This window comes from Clarias gariepinus, chromosome 16 (genome assembly GCF_024256425.1).
Source record: "Clarias gariepinus isolate MV-2021 ecotype Netherlands chromosome 16, CGAR_prim_01v2, whole genome shotgun sequence".
In the NCBI taxonomy this organism is placed as follows: Eukaryota; Metazoa; Chordata; class Actinopteri; order Siluriformes; family Clariidae; genus Clarias; species Clarias gariepinus.
The window spans coordinates 4341097-4358736 of NC_071115.1; the positions used below are offsets into that span (position 1 = coordinate 4341097).

The window sequence follows — 17640 nt, forward strand, 5'->3', positions numbered from 1 at the left end:
CATAAACATGTAAGTGTAGATGTGTGTGAATGTGTCTATAGTGTCAATGGATGTCAAAGGATTGTACTAGATCTGCATGGTGATGTGGTTGAGAGACCTAATCGCCTGCGGGAAGAAGCTCCTCCTCAGTCTCTCTGTGTTGGCCTTCAGGGAGCGGAATCCCTTTCCTGACCTCAACAGAAAGAAACAGCCCATTGTTGGGATGGCTGAGGTCCTTCACGATCTTCCTGGCCTTGGTCCAGCACCGCTTGGTGCAGATTGAATGCAGGTCAGGGAGCTCGGTGCGGATGATGCGCTCAGCTGATCGCACCACCCTCTGTAGAGCTTGTCTGTCCTGCATGGTGCTGTTCCTGAACCAGGTCGTGATGTTTCCCATCAGGATGCTCTCTACGGTGCAGGAGTAGAAATTCCTGAGCACCTTGGAGGGCAGTCTAAAGTCTCTCAAGTGTCTGAGGTGGTACAGACGCTGCCGGGCCTTGATGTGACAGGACCATGACAGGTCCTGCGTGATGTGAACACCAAGGTATTTAAAACTGTCCACTTTCTCCACTGGGCTTCTGTTGATGACTGGGGTCTGGTAGTTCCTCTCCTGCTTTGTACTGAAGTCCACTATCAGCTCCTTTGGCTTACTGACGTTCAGGAGGAGATTATTCCTCTGGCACCAGTTCTCCAGATTTCCAATCTCCTCCAGGTAGGCCGTATCGTCGTTGTTTGTGATCAGGCCCACCACGACAGTTTCATCATTTTTTTATATTTTGTTGTTGTTGTTTACCATATCTCTCTCTCTCTCTCTCTCTCTATATATATATATATATATATATATATATATATATATATATATATATATATGTGTGTGTGTGTGTGTGTGACATGCTTCATATAGGCTTCAAATATCGGTAACCATTAAGTTTGTGATCATTCACTTTTCACTTAAAAAAAAATAAAAAAAAAAATATATATATATATATATATATATATATATATATATATATATAAAATTTAGTTTGTTTGGGTCAAAAAATCACAACTGAATCCACCCTTTTGATGAGATCAGGATAATCCTGTTATTTTGTTGAGTTCTAAGTTTTGAATAACCCAAAGGGTAGGTTTGATCCAAATTAAATTAAGATTGAATTACGCGGTCTGATCTTAATTCAGAATCCCTCTTTTACTTAGAAATCTTTTTTTCCAAGATTTGATCCAATCCGTGATTGAAAATCCCACTGGATTACTTTCGAAAAACTGGGCCCTGATGATGAAGTTAAAGACAGCGGTGCATTCGCTCGCTCAGCCTAAAACCTTTTTTTTTTTTTTTTTTAAGTGGGAGTATGAAAGCTTGTTGACAGATGAAAAAGTATATTGAAAAGCATGGAGATTAAACTGAAGAATTATGTATTTGCCTTTTCTAAATTCAAATTTACAGCCAGAGTGCAGATCATTTTTGACTCACTCTTGTGGTCAAAAATTTTAGTTTTAGTTTTCAATAATCTTAAACAAAAAAGAAAAATGTATATTGCTCAGGATGACTTAAATTCCATTAGAGTAAATCAGTAAAAGTTCTTTAGCAAAGATATGTTTAATTAATTGATTAACTGTGTACATTAACATGTGCTGTGTCAGGTACATATTCATAAACATATATCCATATAGTTTTTCTACACTTTGATGATTTTGTACAATTTGTTTTTATATGTTTATGCATATATTTCATATTGAAGGTCCTCTCTGTATGAATGTGTAATATCCTTATGTTACAGTTGTTTAGTTTATTTAATTCATTAACTTATTTGAAAACAGTAAAAAAATTCCTGTTTTCAGCAGCTTTTTGATGACGCAATCAGCCTCGTTCGGAGGCGGAAGACGTGCACGCATTCCGATTGGCTGTGCTCTTTAGGGGCGGGACGCAACCCCATAGGCTGAGCGAGCCGTCATTCGTTGTTCCGCATATAGCGGAAGTGTCACAGCACTAAATTCACCTACAGGCTGATATTTAAAGGTAAGCGCCGTCGCTATGACAACAAAATGAACACGGCGTTGCAAACGCTGCTATTTATTTATTGTTTCTAAACACTGAAAGCGGCGAGTTGGTTAATAGGACAGAAAAACTGTCGAATATCAAGCTCTGGTGTGTGATTTAATAATGTGGAGGGAAATAAATCAGCAGGTATATTTATTAGCTGCTGTGGCTAGTAAGCTAGGTACGTGATGCTAAATCGAGAAACAAACAAACAATTAGTTATTAATTAGTCATAGTATCCAGCAGGAGCCATGAAAATACCACCAGAATGATTTAGTTCAGCTCTGCTGAGTGTGTGTGAGAAATAAATGTGTCATGAGAGTTATATAAGACTGCAGTGACGACAACCATAAAAGTTAAACATTCTTCTTTCCACCGTGAAACGCATTAAACATCTTAGTATTAAAGTATATTTAGTGATTATGGTGTTAATTCACTGCATGTTTACATTAATTTTTATATCCTTGTGAAAAGTTAGCAGTTGTGTTCCTCACTGACGCCACCAGGGGGCGCAGGTGCGTTCCTCACTGACGCCACCAGGGGGCGCAGGTGCGTTCCTCATGGACGCCACCAGGGGGCGCAGGTGCAGTAGCCCTATTCGGACTGGATTAGTTTGTTCACAGCATGTCTGAGATTATATTAATGTCTAATATTAAACTAATGATTTAAAGTTTAAATACAAGCAATTAACGCATTTACAGTTTAAATACACCAGCGTAGAGCGCCGATATTTAAAGAGCCGGCAGTGACTCAAGTCAAAATAAACTTGGGTGTTACTGTAATCAACCTGCAGGATATAATTTTTCTTTTTTTGTTAATGATTGTATTTTCTTTTACCTCCAGAACCAAGGATGTGGTCAAGTACCTGTACTGAAGCATCGATTAGTCATTCTGTAATGTTCAAGTTTGGAGATGAATACAGAGACAAGAAGCAGCCAGCTCTTTTTTTCCCTCCTTTTTCCCCCCTAATATGAGGTGACGGCTGCATCGGGAAAAAAAATTTCTTAGTAGCAAAAGTATTTTCATGACAAACAGAAGGCCCGCGTTTTTGTAAGACAGTCTATAGAGCAGGGCGAAGTACACTTCTACTGGTGTAAAAGTTGAGAGACCCTAGTTTAAATATTACATAAAATATTACATTTCCCTGTTTCCGGCACAAATTAATGGACAGCAGGTGGCGCTATCATTGTTACAAATACTGCACAACGCTCTGGTTAGGTAACGCAACACTATGCAAAAAAAAATAAAAATAAATAATGTAGTAAAGAAGAAAGTACAGATATTTGTTGTAGGATGTAGTGGTGTAAAAGTAAACTATATGCGGGAATAAAAACATTTAGCTACGGATGCGCGAAAAACAAAGTAATCTGGATGGAAGTGAAATCACTGATTTTCTGAATGCTTTAATGGAATTATCATTATTACTAATTTCCTATAATTCATGTTCTGAGTGCTTTTGTACACCCTGTAACACTGTAACCATGTTGTTGCAGCAGTTTAAATGGCTGTGAATCACAGAGGACCGAATTTCATCACAAATACCTTTGATTAAACGAACGGTTTCTTTCTCCCTTTAGGCAGACTGTTGGCGTTCAGTCTGAACTCGGAACCCGAACATGACTCAGATGGACCTCCTGGTCACCAACGTGGCCGAGCTTTTGGCCACGGCCGTGCACGAGGTCCTGCGTCTGATGGGACAGGCCGTGTCCGAATACCGGGACGAGTCGGTCAGGATCCGGCAGGAGAACCTGAAACTTCAGCACACGCTTGAGGAGCTCCAGAAAAGGCTGCAGCTATCAGGTTTGTCCTAAACGCTCATAAATTAAAAGGTAACGCTCAAACACAGGCTAAGACAGCGATGTCAGCGATTAAGGAGCCTCCAGTATCAGTGCTTTGTCTAAGGTTAAAGCAGTGGATTTTTAGACGGGCCTGCTATAATGCAACTTTGTCTCAGGGACGATTAAGAACAGTACGCATCTCTTTACGGTTTCAGACGCAGTGCAGCAGGTGTCATCGTCTGTAGCTGCGGAAGAGCCGCTCTATGACTCTCACCCTGCGCAAGCACCGTACGGTCACCTGGAGACAAGACAGAATGAGGAAACGGATCCGTACGAGGTGTCCTTCGAGGAGGAGAAACCGAGCGCGCTTCAGCCGAGAGCAGAACCACGAGAAACACACGACCCGATCCCATCGCCGTGCGACTTCCGTCACAACACACGAAGGAGCTTCTCCAGGAGCCGGTCGCCCTCGCCTGACATCACCGGCACGCCAGGAATCTCACACACAATCAAAACAGAATCGCCGTCGGAGTGTTGTCTATCGGAGCAGACGGAAAACGCGGTCACAGACGGCCACCTCCACTTCGTTAATCCCACACACGTCTACTGGGACCCGGCGGCTCCGCACTCGCACGTCCGAACAGACAACAGTGGGGGGGACGTCCCCGTGCGGAGAGAGAACCCGCACACCTGTCACGTGTGCAACAAGTCGTTCGCGACGGCGTCCAGTCTGGGCGCACACTTTGTCTGTCACTCGGGCGAAAGACCGTTCGCTTGCGAGCGCTGCAAGTTCAGGTTCAGCCGTCTAGCCGACCTGAAGAAGCACGCGCGCATACACACGGGCGAGAAGCCGTATAACTGTACGCTCTGCGGGAGGAGGTTCAACCGCACCGAGAATCTCAGACGCCACCTGAGGAAAGTTCACTACGGAGCGCCGCTTTAGCTTGGAACAACATCTGGGTTTATTTATCCCTCGCAGCTCTCGTGCTAGACTCCAACGGCTTGTATTATTAATAGTATGTTTTGACAAACAGGAGGCAGTTTGCCTGAACTTTGGCTTCATGGTCAGAGAAAAGCTCCTGTAGAGGTCAGAATCACAATGATAAGGAAACAGGGGGAACATAGAAAGTTTTTAACAGTGCAGTCTGATGGCGTTTTCATGGAACGACTGCTCAACCCCACTTCCCCATTCACACCAGCGTACATGAGCTTAGAACGCCCCTGATTGGCTGGCATCACAGTGAGTGACGAGGTGAGAGTATGCCCCGCCCACTCAGAACACACAGCCAGGTTAGAATCCTGACGATGGCCTTGAGACAGAGAGCGTTTTTCTGTCGTGCCACTCAGGAGCTTCCAGGAGGTTTAACTCCGCTACACTGCGACCTGATTGGTTGGGAGGTCAAAGGTGAGCTCGAATGCTGAAAGTCCTAAAATAGCAATAACCGACTTCAAATCAAATCTAGTGTCTTCACACCAAACTCTTGAGTCATTTAGCAAAATGCTTCTTCATTAGTGTGTGTGTGCTGTTTATTGTTTATATTCTCACTCACATTTTTGTAGTTTAGCTTTTTTTTTTAATAAGCAAGTGAATATTTAAGTTTGTTTTTTGTTTTAATAATTATGCAAAACACAAGAGATCCCAGATGCTCAAGTTTAATAAAAAAATTTTATTGAAAGAACTTGTTCCTCTTCGCTGATCATCAGCTAAAAACATCATGAAACACAGATTTAAAAAGGTTTCCCCTCTTAGCTCCCTTTCTTGCTCCACTCGGCTCTCCACTCGTCCCAGTTCAGCAGCGTCCGGTCCGTCTGCCAGCCGGCTGCTTCCAGACCTGAGGACAGGTTTTAGAAGGATAAGAAGGTAAAAAAGTTATTAAATCTGGATTCTGATCGGCTGTTACATAAAAAAAAAAAAAAAAAGTAAAAATTTAGGGCTATTACTCCGAGTGATCAGGCCTTACAGTATAAATGGCACTGGTTTCGTCTTTAAGCAGATTAAAAGAGTAGAGCATCAGAAAGTCTCCGTTTTTAACATTTAAGTTACAAATTTCCGCAGATACAGACAGACTGTGGTTCAACGACAAAGTTCACAGTCCAATACAGTGGAAAACAGCTGTGAGACAAAATGCTGTCCGGGATTCCCCTCACGACTGTTACATTAGACGTGTTAGACTAATTTCCGTATGCGCGGTTACGGTTTTCGGCCACATGATGGCAGTGAGTGGGGGGGGGACAGAGATTTAGTCACGTAGATTGGTATGCTTTACATTGTATATTCGCATCAAAGGCGTACAAGACTCACTTTGTCAGACTCAAGAACAAATCCGACTTACGAACGTGCTCCTGGAACAGAATTAGGGGACGACCTGTATTATTATGATTTACAGGTGCTAAAATTAAATTGAGGGCAAGCAAAAATCACCACGGACTGATCTATCGCTAATATATCTAAATCATTCTCTTACCTCTGAAAAAGGGCGGGAAAATTTGGTCCATCAGCTTGTGGCTTTCAGAAACCAGGTCCCATGGATCTGGAATGAGCAACAAGGTTGACGTTAACATTAACGTTCTGTTCCTTATAAGTGCCACGAACACGACGTGAAAAAACAAATAATGTAGGATAAAGCAGCAGGATTCTGTTACTCAGGTGGGTGTGGCCTAATTAAAGAAACACAGTTTAAGAGACTAAACTTTACAATCAAAGACAAGGTATAACTAGAGAGGTGCGTTTATTACAAAAAGTATTTTTTCTACCAACTTTACCTTCAGCACTAAAGCTACCGATGAAACATGGATTCTAGTATGATTATAAAACAGAAAGAGACTCCAGTGTCTCTAACCTCTGATTTGCGCGAGGCGTCCAAGAGCTCCGTGCTGCGGTGACCAGTGTAACGCAGAGCTCACACACACAGCCTGACACGCCGCCATGATCTCATCACGCACCAACGCCTCGGCGCTCAAACACACACACACGCTCCCTACAGCGGGACAAGGGTTACCACAGGTCATTTAAACATGATAACGTTTGGACTGTATTCTTATAAAGTGTAAAGAGAGAAATATTCCAACATGTCATTCTTTAATAAAATGTCAGATTTGTTTAGTGAACACAGTTACACAGATAACTCTGTGTGTGTTCACTGACTCCAGGGTTTTGGATTACCGTTTTGGATTGCTATGATGTACGGCCTGGTGTTGTTCCTCAAAGCCAGCTGGAGCTCCTGAGGCCTGCAGACCACAAAGAACATGTGCTACTCGTCTTATTTATCCGCTTTATTATCAGGAATAAACTGATACATGAGCACACTCACTGTTTAACGACGTCTCGCAGTCTGACCCCGAGTTTAACAGGAGCTTCTGTTTTAAACTCTGAAATAAAGGATGGTTTATTAGAAACAGCATCAAGCGACACATCAGACGGCTTCATCACATAGGACCGCAGAATTCTCTCTAATCGGATTGGTCAGAACGTAATGTGTGTGTGTGTGTGTGTGTGTGTGTGTGTGTGTGTATACTCAGCCAAAAAAATATATACTGTTTTTCTATCCCTGAAGTGTGTATTCTTATTTTAATACTAAATTTTACTAAATCTATTGCTATATTTTGATATTTGATACCACTATTAATATTATATTAATATAATTTACATTACACTGTTTTTCTTTTTCTGAAGTGTGTATACATTTTTCGGCTGACTATATACTGTACATGCACTCATTTTATAGTAAAAACCTGATGCTTTCTACAGTAAAGGTGCATTCACACAATGCTCTATTGACAGTACTGTGCAAAAGTCTTGACCCCCCCACATTACATCATATTTTGCTTCCAAAGAGCAAGACTTTCTTATATTTTAAATGTAGTCTTGAGGAATAGCTCTCCAGGCTTCCTAAAGAACTTTTTTTTGTCACTTATATATTTTCAATCCGGTTTCAGAGGATTTATTTTTTGTTCATGAAGCCACACAGTGACCTGTAAGTCATTCAGGTATAAAAAAAAACAAAAAAACATCGAACTTAACTGAGTGGTTGGAACAGACGAGAGGGGAAATGAGGTCGCTGCTGAGGTTGTTACATAAACTACCAGTTTTTAAATTGTATCTTTGCACAGAAATGTAATTACATAACAGAGTTCAAGGACTTACCCAGAAACACCGGCTCTCTCGGATTGGCCTGCGCTGGACTCAGCATCTGTCCGTCCTGCAAATACCGACGGAGGATGATCTCCAGACGAGCCTCGTTCAGCGTCTCCATGACGACCGATCGGACAGCTTTGTAGTTCGCAAACAGGTGCAGTGCGGTGAAGAGGAAGAAGAGAATAAACGTCAGCCTGAAGAGGAAGAAGATGGAAGGCAGCACAAATCAGTATTACAGCTCATACACAAAAATAAACAAATAAACACATATATAATAATTAATTTTTAATCTTACACAGGGTTGTCAGTGACAAGTGGGATCAGTATTAAGCTAACCAGAAGGCCTGCCAGGTTCACCAGCGTTTCCTGTAAGAAGGATTAACACCTGTTAAAGTATACAGCTCTCACTAAAACACTCAGCCCTTTAAAGACCTTAATGTATGACGACCAACATGGGATTTTAGGGTTTTTTTTTGCACGAAAAAAAAAGCACATTTATATTTTTTAAATTGTCAAATTTAAAACTTAAAAGATCACGAGAAAAACAATCACAAATTTACGAGAAGAAAATAGAAATTTTCTAGTTTAAAACTCGAAAAGTTTCAGTTTCAAGCTCCTTTTTCTATCAAAATTTTTATTTGATCAGGCATAAAGCAAAACCAGTGACGTCTGCCTAACCTTGCAAAAGTGTATATGCAGTTTCCTTCCTTGATAGAAAAAAATAAACAAAATCAACACAAAAATAAAATAAAAAAAAGTTTATTTTTCAAAGATTTGAGTTTTTTCCCCTTGTATTCTAACTTTAAACTCAAAGATTTACATGTTTTTTCTCAAATAGAATTTTTTCCCCTCAAAAAAATTTTTTTTCCTCAAAATGTAATTTTTTTTCTATCAAAAATTTAGTTTTTTTTCCCCTCAAAAATTCACATTAATTTTTTCTTACAAATTTCGACTTACATGGGAACAAATGGGAATTCCAAAATAAATCCCATATTGTCCCTAATACACTGTCTGATCAATGACATCATTTAAGATAGAAAGAATTTCGTCTGAGACACAGCTGTAGTCACCGACCTGACTGCCGTCTTTAGCAGAGATGTCGGCCATGTTGTTCCTGCGAGCCTGATGAACGGTTAACGCCGCTCTCGTTGCTCCTCCGGCCACGCCTACAATCGACTGGAGCGATGCGAAGAGACAAAACACCATGGCTTACGCATTTAATCAGAATCTACACACGGGTTACCAGACAAATTTAGCTAATCAGTAAAGAACGTTGAGATGCACTTGTGATCTGCACATGTAAATCATCACTTAAAAAAAAGTCATTCATACTAAACGTTTATATCCAACTTTAACACAATCTCTAACAGGAATTGCTTCTGATGTAAAATTTTGACGTTAAACTTTAGGCCACGCCTTCTTTCTGAAACTGGTGCCGAAAAAACATCAAATTATGAGGCGAGTCATGGTGTAATTCTGGCTTTAAACCGTGAGTTACGACTAGAATGACTGGAAATCTACGACTCTTCTTAAACTCTGCAGATTTTTTTTTTTTTATCCCTTTAAAAATGTCACTGGTGGTCTTATAAAGCGCACTGGTTCCCAAACACTGGGTCAGGTGATTTTAATTAGATTGACATTGAGGTGATTCATGACTGCAGTACACCTTTCAGCCACACGAGGGAGCTAAGTTAGTTAGTTTTCTACAACCGTCAACTGCAATTTCATCTGCAGTTGGTGTGAGAGTAGAGGAAATATTAATAAAAATAAAAGTCAGATAATCTGTGAACTTCACCTATTAATGTGGTTCTTTGGTATTATTTGGAAAGTCTAGGTTTATCGTTGACTTTTAAAATGCACGTTTTTAATATCACATGCATATGTACGTATATGGCTACACGTTATTATAGGTAGGGTCAGAAATGTATCCATGTTGGTTTACTTTTCAAGTTAATAAAGCAATAAGGAAATGTCAATAAATAAATAATCAGTAACATTAATCTATGCACATATAAACTTTTATCATCATTCATAAATAACACCTCGTTTGGACTAGCCTATCTCAGAAATCAACAGTTTACCATCTAAGGTAATAAAGCGCCGCGCAAATGCCAATAAAAATGATTAGCAACATTTATTTATAAATTACACCTCCTATGGATTGGGTTATGATGGTTTGTCGTTTTTGTTTTTTTTAAACAGTGTGTCCCTAGGGGGAAAAAAGGACCTTTTGTGTCCATAGGTTTGGGAAACATTGATTTAAATCTTACATTGTGTTTAAATACAGCTTAGCTTTTTCTTAAAGTAATGACTCCTGCATGAAAGAGATGAAAAAATCCATTTATGAATCAAGATTCTTTTAGGAATCACCTAAATCCAAAATCTTAAAAAAAAAAAAAAAATTATTTACTACATTTGTAATAGAGATGCACCGGTTGATCAGGCAGAGACCGGAATTGGCTGTTTTTCTGCTTGATCAGATCAGACATGACCGATCACGTTAGTTATCAGATTCTGTGTCGAGTGCGCGAGCTTTTGAGTGTTGAGAAAAAAACACATCTTCATTGTGATACATTATCAAAAGTTGTGCGCGTTAACAAGCCTTAAATCTGCCTTTTTTTTCAAAACTCTGTGAGTGAAAGCCATTTATTACACCAGTCTCAAAACACCATGAGCGCTAATTAGTCTGGAAACATGCGTGTTAGAAGCCGCTCTCAGGACTTGCGAGACATTTGAGGCGGTAAGACGTTGCAGTTTCGTTACAATCCTACAGGTGGTGCAGTCTGAACTATTTCCACATTGGAATCCTGTGCAGTAGGACTGAATTATTTGCTAGGTTTTTTTAGAAATGATAACTAGAGCAGATGACATAACAGCGAGAGATTTGTGGTGCGCAGCAACAATGTAGCTTTTTGGTTTAATTTTATTTTAAAAAAAATTATTTAACTCTTGTATTTGAAGTTAGTTCATACAGTATTGCTTAGGTTTTAAGTGAGAAAACTAACAGTATAAAGAAACGCGCTACATTAAACTACTCATGTTCAATTCAGTTGTTTAGCTGTGATATAAAGCTAAGATATAAAACTTAGAAATTTTTTTTTTTTTTAAGATTGAAGGTAAAATTGTAACAAAATTAGAAAAAAAAAGTCATACATATTTCGAATCGGGACATTTTATAAAATCGTGATACAGAATGACACAATAAATCGAGGCATGGTGATAACATTGTATGGTGAATGCACATGACTTTGCTGTTACCTTAAACACTCCCGCGATGCAGACGATAAGAGTGAAGAAAGGAGGGAAATGAGGCGCGGTGATCTCCATCAACATCGCCACGTCATTTAGAATGTCAGCAAAAAGCCTGGGACGGGTTTAAAAAACACGAAAACACTCTAACTCGTATTTAAGATTAGATTATTGAAGCGAAAACGCGTCTGAAATCATGGCTCGATCCTCACCTCCATTTTTTGGCTTCCGAGTCCAGTTTGCTCCTGAAGGAACAGAGAGGACAGAAAAATGTTTAAACCAGAAGGATTTTGATAGGATAGTGTTTCCATGGTAACAAGTAAATAAAAAGATTGTGTTAAAAATGTTTGCAGAACATGTATGGAAGGAGTCTATAGTGTTAGCGCTGAGGTAAAGCGAGGCGTTTAGATAAAAAGAAAGACGCTGGTGAGCAAGAACAGGAGCTTGTTTTTTGTAAATAAAAACAAATAAAACTTATATATAAGTAGTTTTAAAAGTTGTATTTGCTGTCGTATGAGAGGAATAAAACACTTTTCTGTTACGGAAAAAAAAACACAACAGCATAATTTCTTTTCTTTTACCTAAAAAAACTAGTGAAATATTGATTTGACCACAAAAATCAAACCTGCTAATTAGAAGTTTTAATTAAACTGTTAACTCATATTAGGTTAGGTAGAAAAATCACTGATTTATATTATTACTGATTTGTTCTGTTTCAGGAAAAAAAAACCGTGTCTTTATAAAGGAAAATCTGCTAGTCAGCCTCCTTTTTTTCTTTCAGGTTTATAAGTTTGGTTTACCTCAGTAACGAATCATATTTAAACGACATCGCAGTGGAAGTTCTGCTGCGCTAAATCTATTTTTTACACGTCAGGTTGTTGAGATCATATTGAGATGGATGTTGAAGCATCACAGAAATAGAAACACAATGAGAGCGTGCCAATACTCACCCTTTAAACCAGGCGAAAAGGATTCTCCCCAACATCCCTGTTCCATCTGAGACAGGAAAAAATTAAGTATCTCATATCCGTGTATTCATGCATATCAAAAATACACTCAATACAAACACACACCTCTGAGTAACCAAGTTACTGTAGCAGCAGCAACCGTGGCCTCTTGATTGCCGACTCCGACTCCTTTCAGTGAGGCCTGAGTGGCGAGTGTGCCCGAGAGAGAGCTGGAGAAAGCCTTACAGAAGGAAAACAAACAAACAAAAAAAGACAATCACAGTGAAAAAAAAACATCTTTCAGTACACAAGATGTCACCATAAATGTATAACTAACCTGCAGTGTGTCCCAAATCTGATACTGCACATAATCCTCGCTGACACTCTCGGGGTAACCCTGAGGCAGGAAAACGTTCTAGAGAACAACACAGACTTGCATGTGAATACTTTCAACATTTAATCAGCCCTCATGTCTCAAGCCTCCACTCGTATGAAGAGTGACACACCTTGAACGCATCAGTGATGGATTTACCCCTGGTCACTCTGTCCTGGCCGACCCTCTCTCTGTGCATCTCTCCATCCTTTACCCGGTACCTCCAGGCTTCCTGAGAGCCGTACCTCTCGGTCGCAATCACTCCTCCACCTTCGTCTGCCATGTTCTAGTAAAACGCACAAAGGAATCTAATGAACTGGTTATTATAAAGCACTAGTGTGTCATCTTATTACAATCAAAGGGAAAGAGAGTTCATCAAAAAGCTGATGTTTACGCCTTGTTTACACCAAGTTGTCTTTCATTTGTCGTCAGACAAATACACTTCCTGTTCGGTAATCAGAGAGTGAATCACAGAGGAGAAATAGAAAAAGTAGATAGTATAAACTGAAGTTTCGGCTTAAAATGACTCCAGCACGTTAAAATTCACTTATACCACTTCAGCGCTGTTATTCTGGCCAAAGTGAAAATATGAACTAATCCCAGTAAAAATATTCAGTTAGTTTTTCTAATTAATATCTATTGGTGCAGGTGTTTGTTTACATTAAGACAGTAGCGCATTACGATGTCAAAACGTGCAGTTTATGATCCAGCACATAACGACTCATAACTTCACTTCTACTAAAATTTTTGATTTCATTTATACTCAGGTTTAACTTCATGCAGATACCCAAGTACTGCCAAAGTTTCATAAAATTCTGTCCAGCCAGTTTTGAGTGATGCTGCAACAAAATCTGTCTGGACAGACAGACAGAAAATCTTCTGAGACTGGTTTCAGGTCCTCCAATGTATGAAACATTAAGATATCACTTAAACCCTGCACATTTTCTGCTCCTCACACACCTTCAGGGTCTCCAGGACCAGGACAGGGAAACTCTGCTCTACATCAGGCTACATGTGTTGCTTTATTGTTTACTTTCATGTTGCATGCAGTTTCCTATTCACAGCCCTATTCAGGTAGTGTTTCTGAAAGCTTTAATAAAGAGTTCACACTTAGTGCGCCCTTTATTATGTATTAATGTTAGGCCTATTTAACACAAATATTGTTTTACGTTCTGATATATAATGACTTAAGCAGAAATGTTTGAATAAACGTTAATCTTTATAACTCACAATTCACTTCCGTGTTTTTCTTCGACGCCACGTCGGTCGTGCGTGCAGCGTGCTTTCTGATTGGCCAAAAGAATGTGACGTATGGGCGGAGCTTAGCCAATAGAACAGCAAGGTGGCGGAAGTGAAGTCCCTCAGTGACTCAGCGCTGAGGGACATCTAGCAGTGAACCAGTGTGATTTGGGTTCTTAATTAAAAAGCAAATATAGAAAAAACAAAGTAAACATAAACACGTAAATCATTTGTACTCTTATTATAATTGTCCAAAATACAAGAAACGTATTTAAAGATGCAAATAGATGTACAAAAGTGTCTAATTTCTATATTTAATATTGTAAACAAAATTATTTTCACTAAGAATATTTTTTAAGTCACTAAATGTTCAGACTTTTCATAAAATATTTACTAATAATATGTATCGTATGGAATTATTGTTAAAAACCGCTGTAACTCCATGATACTTCATGAACTCGCCCTCATACTGAGTATACTTTAATCAAAGTGACATTTAAAAGAAAAAGGGTTAAGATAAGAGACCTGGTACAGGAGAAACAGGAAAGCTTGTTAAAATAACTAAGAAAAGTGAAATCATTAAGTGGGATAATTCACGGAAAAACAGTTCCTCTTTCAATATGAGTCTCTACTCCGCCTTAGACGGGAAATGTCTACTTTATCACCAGACAATAAGATCGAAAGCAGTTGAATATACAGAGATTTGCCTGTGGGCATTTATTTCTGGTGTTAACTGAAAGTCAAACCAGGCCATGTAATGAAATGTCTCGTGATTGAAGACATAAAAGCAATTGAGGTTTACAAAATATTTTAAGAGCCTCTTAGTCACAGTAAAATATTTGAAGAGTGTGAATGTTTTAAAGAAGGCCGTACGTCCATAAATGATGATCCCGGTCGAGGTGGCTCGGAGCCCACTGCTACTCATCGAATGAAACGCATGATCTTAGAAAACTGACAGATAACCTGCAAACTGGACACACAATCCTTCACCAACATTACTTTACATTACAGGAACTCGGCTGGGCGTTATTGTCACATCCCCTGTACTGTCCTGACCTTGCTCCTAATGACGTCCAAACGTTTGCTCCAATAAACCCCCTTTTTCCACTGAAGTGAACCAGGCGCTAGTTCATGTCTGGTGCCAGTGGCGGTTCAATAGCAAACCTCCTAAGAATTGGCTTTGTTGTAATATGGGCTAGAGAATCACAGCATTACATTACTGTACTGTATATATCCATGCGCACCTCTACTTTCCCAGCAATGCTAGCAACAAAGCTAGTGTTAGCAAAAAATAAATAAATAAACACGATAGTTGCAAAAAATTTCGAACATGGCTTTATCATTACTAGAAAGAATTTGAGTCGTGATCATCCCGCCTCCAGCCCCTGACAAACGCAGTCCTTTTTTGTTCTAGCCCAGAAAAGTGTTTGTGCCACCATGGGACCAGTTTTTCTGTCTGAGGGCCGGTGCTTTGGCAGTCTGTAAACAAAGAACCAGTTTAAAATTGGGCACTGCCTCCTAACCAGCTTTAGAACTGCCCTGGAAAAAAGGGGTACAACCCCTGGCAAAGAGTATGGAATCACCACTCTTAGAAGATGTTCATGTAAATGTTTAATTGTGTAGGGAAAAAAAACACACAACAAAATTTCTTTGTTTTTGTTTAGTGATTTATTTTCTACATTCTACAACAATACTGGGGATTTCAAAACTATAAAATAACACATATGGGATTAGGTAATTACGTAACAACAAGAAAAACAACAGTTAGTTGTTATTTTAAGACACAGTGGTCAGCCTTTCTGTAATAGTTCTTGCAAGAACAGTATTGTCAAGTGCATTTGCAAAATCCGTCAAGCACCATAATGGAACTGGCTCTCATGAAGGCCGTCCCAGGAGGGCGAGACCAAAACCTACCTCTGTCTCAGACGAGAAGTTCATTTAGAGTTATCAGCCTGAAAAATGACCAATTAACAACACCTCAGATGAGAGGCGTTATGAAGTCTTTACAGAGCAGAAGTAGCAGAAACATCTCATCATTAACTGTTCAAAGGAGATTAATGCATTTTTTGGACGCCTTCAGCATTCCTTTACAATGTAGAAAGAAATAAACATCAGGAACCATCATGGAGTTAGAAAGTGTTCTAAAACTTTTGAACGTTAGTGTACATGCCACAAAGCTATTTTCATTCAACAATCCAACCTTGTGGCTGTATAAAACACTTTAAAAAAAACAAAAAAACAAAGATAACTATAGTCAATGACAACTGTTTTAAAAATCAAACTGAGGAAAAAAATATGGAATCACACAAATTTGAGGAAAATTATATGGAATCACCATGCACTTTGCATTTCTAAAACATACACCTGTATCTGATTACAACTGCTAATTAGTCTGCAGTTAAAAAAGAGTGCTTGCACTCATTAGTGATGTGTTGAACCAAGATGATTGACATAACTCATGGCTCCAGCACCGGAGATGTCAGTTGAAACAACGGAGAGGATTATCAAACTTCTTGAAGAAGGTAAATCTTCACGGAATGTTGCAAAAGATGTTGGTTGTTCCCAGTTAGCAAGTTCAAATCAAATGGAAAGGTTGTAAAAGGGAAGCGTACTGGTAGACCAAGAAAGACATCAAAGCGCCAAGACAACAAAACAAATGAGGAACAAATGGGCAGAAAGTGGAGTCAACGTCTGTGACCGGACAGTAAGAGATCACCTAAATGAAATGGGATTTACATACCGAAAATTCCAAACGAAAACCATCATGAACATCTAAACAAAAAAAACAAGGTTTCAGTGGGCTAAATAAAGACAATCTTGGACTGCGGATGACTGGATGAGAGTTATATGTAGTGATAAATCATGGGTCTGCATTGGGCAGGGTGATGATACTGGAACTTTTGTTTGGTGCCGTTCTAATGAAATTTATAAAGACAACTGCCTGAAGAAAACATGCAAATTTCCACATCATTAATGATATGGGTTTGTATTTCAGGTAAAGGGATGGGAGACATGACAGTCATTACATCTTTTATAAATGCACAAGTTTATGCTGAGATTTTGGACACTTTTCTTATTCCATCAATTGAAAGGACGTTTGGTGATGGTAGCATCATTTTTCAGGATGATAATGCATCGTGCCATAGAGCAAAATCTGTGAAAACATTCTCACAGGAAAGACATACAGTATAATGTCAATGGCATGGCCTGCAAATAGTCCGGACCTTAATCCAATTGAAAATCTGTGGTGGAAATTAAAGAAAATGATCCACAACAAGGCGCCAACCTGTAAAACTGATCTGGCAACTGCAATAAGACAAAGCTGGAGACAGATTGATGAAGTATACTGTTTGTCATTAGTTAAATCCCTCAGAGAAGTACTTGTAGTGTTTGTATTTAGTGATTCCATATAATTTTCCTCAGATTTGTGTGATTCCATATTTCTTTCCTCTGTTTGATCTTTAAAACAGTTGTTATTGACTAAGTTGTTATCTTTCTTTGTTTTGTTTTTTTTAAGTGTTTTATACAGCCAGAAGTTTGGATTGTTGAGTAAAAATAGTTTTGTGGCATGTATGTGCTTGTTTTTTCTCTTCTGAGAGGGGTGATTCCATACTTCTTGCCAGGGGTTGTATAAGGGAGTTCCTGGGAGGCCAGGGTTTCAGATGTGAAGCAGACATTTCGATCATGGCTCTGACGTACTGAGAAAACGTTCTACCTCGATGGTATCTGAGCACTAATGAAACGCTGGGATGAGTGCATTAGTGTAACAGGGGTTTATATAGAGAAATAGAAGGAGTGTTTACTCTCAGAACTGCGTTCTATTATTCTGCACAATCAAATGTCCCAGTTTGACTTGAACGCTCTTCGTATATTAACTGCAATTTCCTTTTTACATTTGGTGC

At 39.2% G+C, this 17640-nt stretch overlaps 2 protein-coding genes across 3 annotated transcripts; one reads left to right on the forward strand and one right to left on the reverse strand.

Annotated features, from left to right (window-relative positions):
- The first annotated feature begins 1950 nt into the window (after window positions 1-1950).
- On the forward strand, window positions 1951-5448 carry zgc:113090 (uncharacterized protein LOC553741 homolog). 2 transcript variants are annotated; one of them, XM_053514837.1, is made up of 3 exons: window positions 1951-1996; window positions 3595-3817; window positions 4011-5448. In XM_053514837.1, exons 2-3 carry the CDS (start codon window positions 3634-3636, stop codon window positions 4736-4738), a joined length of 912 nt encoding a protein of 303 aa, XP_053370812.1. In that variant the 5' UTR covers window positions 1951-1996; window positions 3595-3633; the 3' UTR covers window positions 4739-5448. The 2 variants fall into 2 exon arrangements, with proteins under 2 accessions (XP_053370812.1, XP_053370811.1); XM_053514836.1 differs by lacking the exon at window positions 1951-1996 and adding an exon at window positions 2009-2164.
- rusf1 (RUS family member 1) lies at window positions 5443-13904 on the reverse strand. Its single transcript, XM_053514828.1, has 15 exons — window positions 13730-13904; window positions 12633-12785; window positions 12464-12541; window positions 12253-12367; window positions 12130-12175; window positions 11392-11424; window positions 11189-11294; window positions 9005-9106; window positions 8226-8296; window positions 7940-8124; window positions 7107-7164; window positions 6959-7023; window positions 6636-6773; window positions 6261-6326; window positions 5443-5627 (listed from the first exon to the last, which is right to left on the reverse strand). Exons 2-15 carry the CDS (start codon window positions 12780-12782, stop codon window positions 5542-5544), a joined length of 1299 nt encoding a protein of 432 aa, XP_053370803.1. The 5' UTR covers window positions 12783-12785; window positions 13730-13904; the 3' UTR covers window positions 5443-5541.
- Between the last annotated feature and the right edge of the window lie 3736 nt (window positions 13905-17640).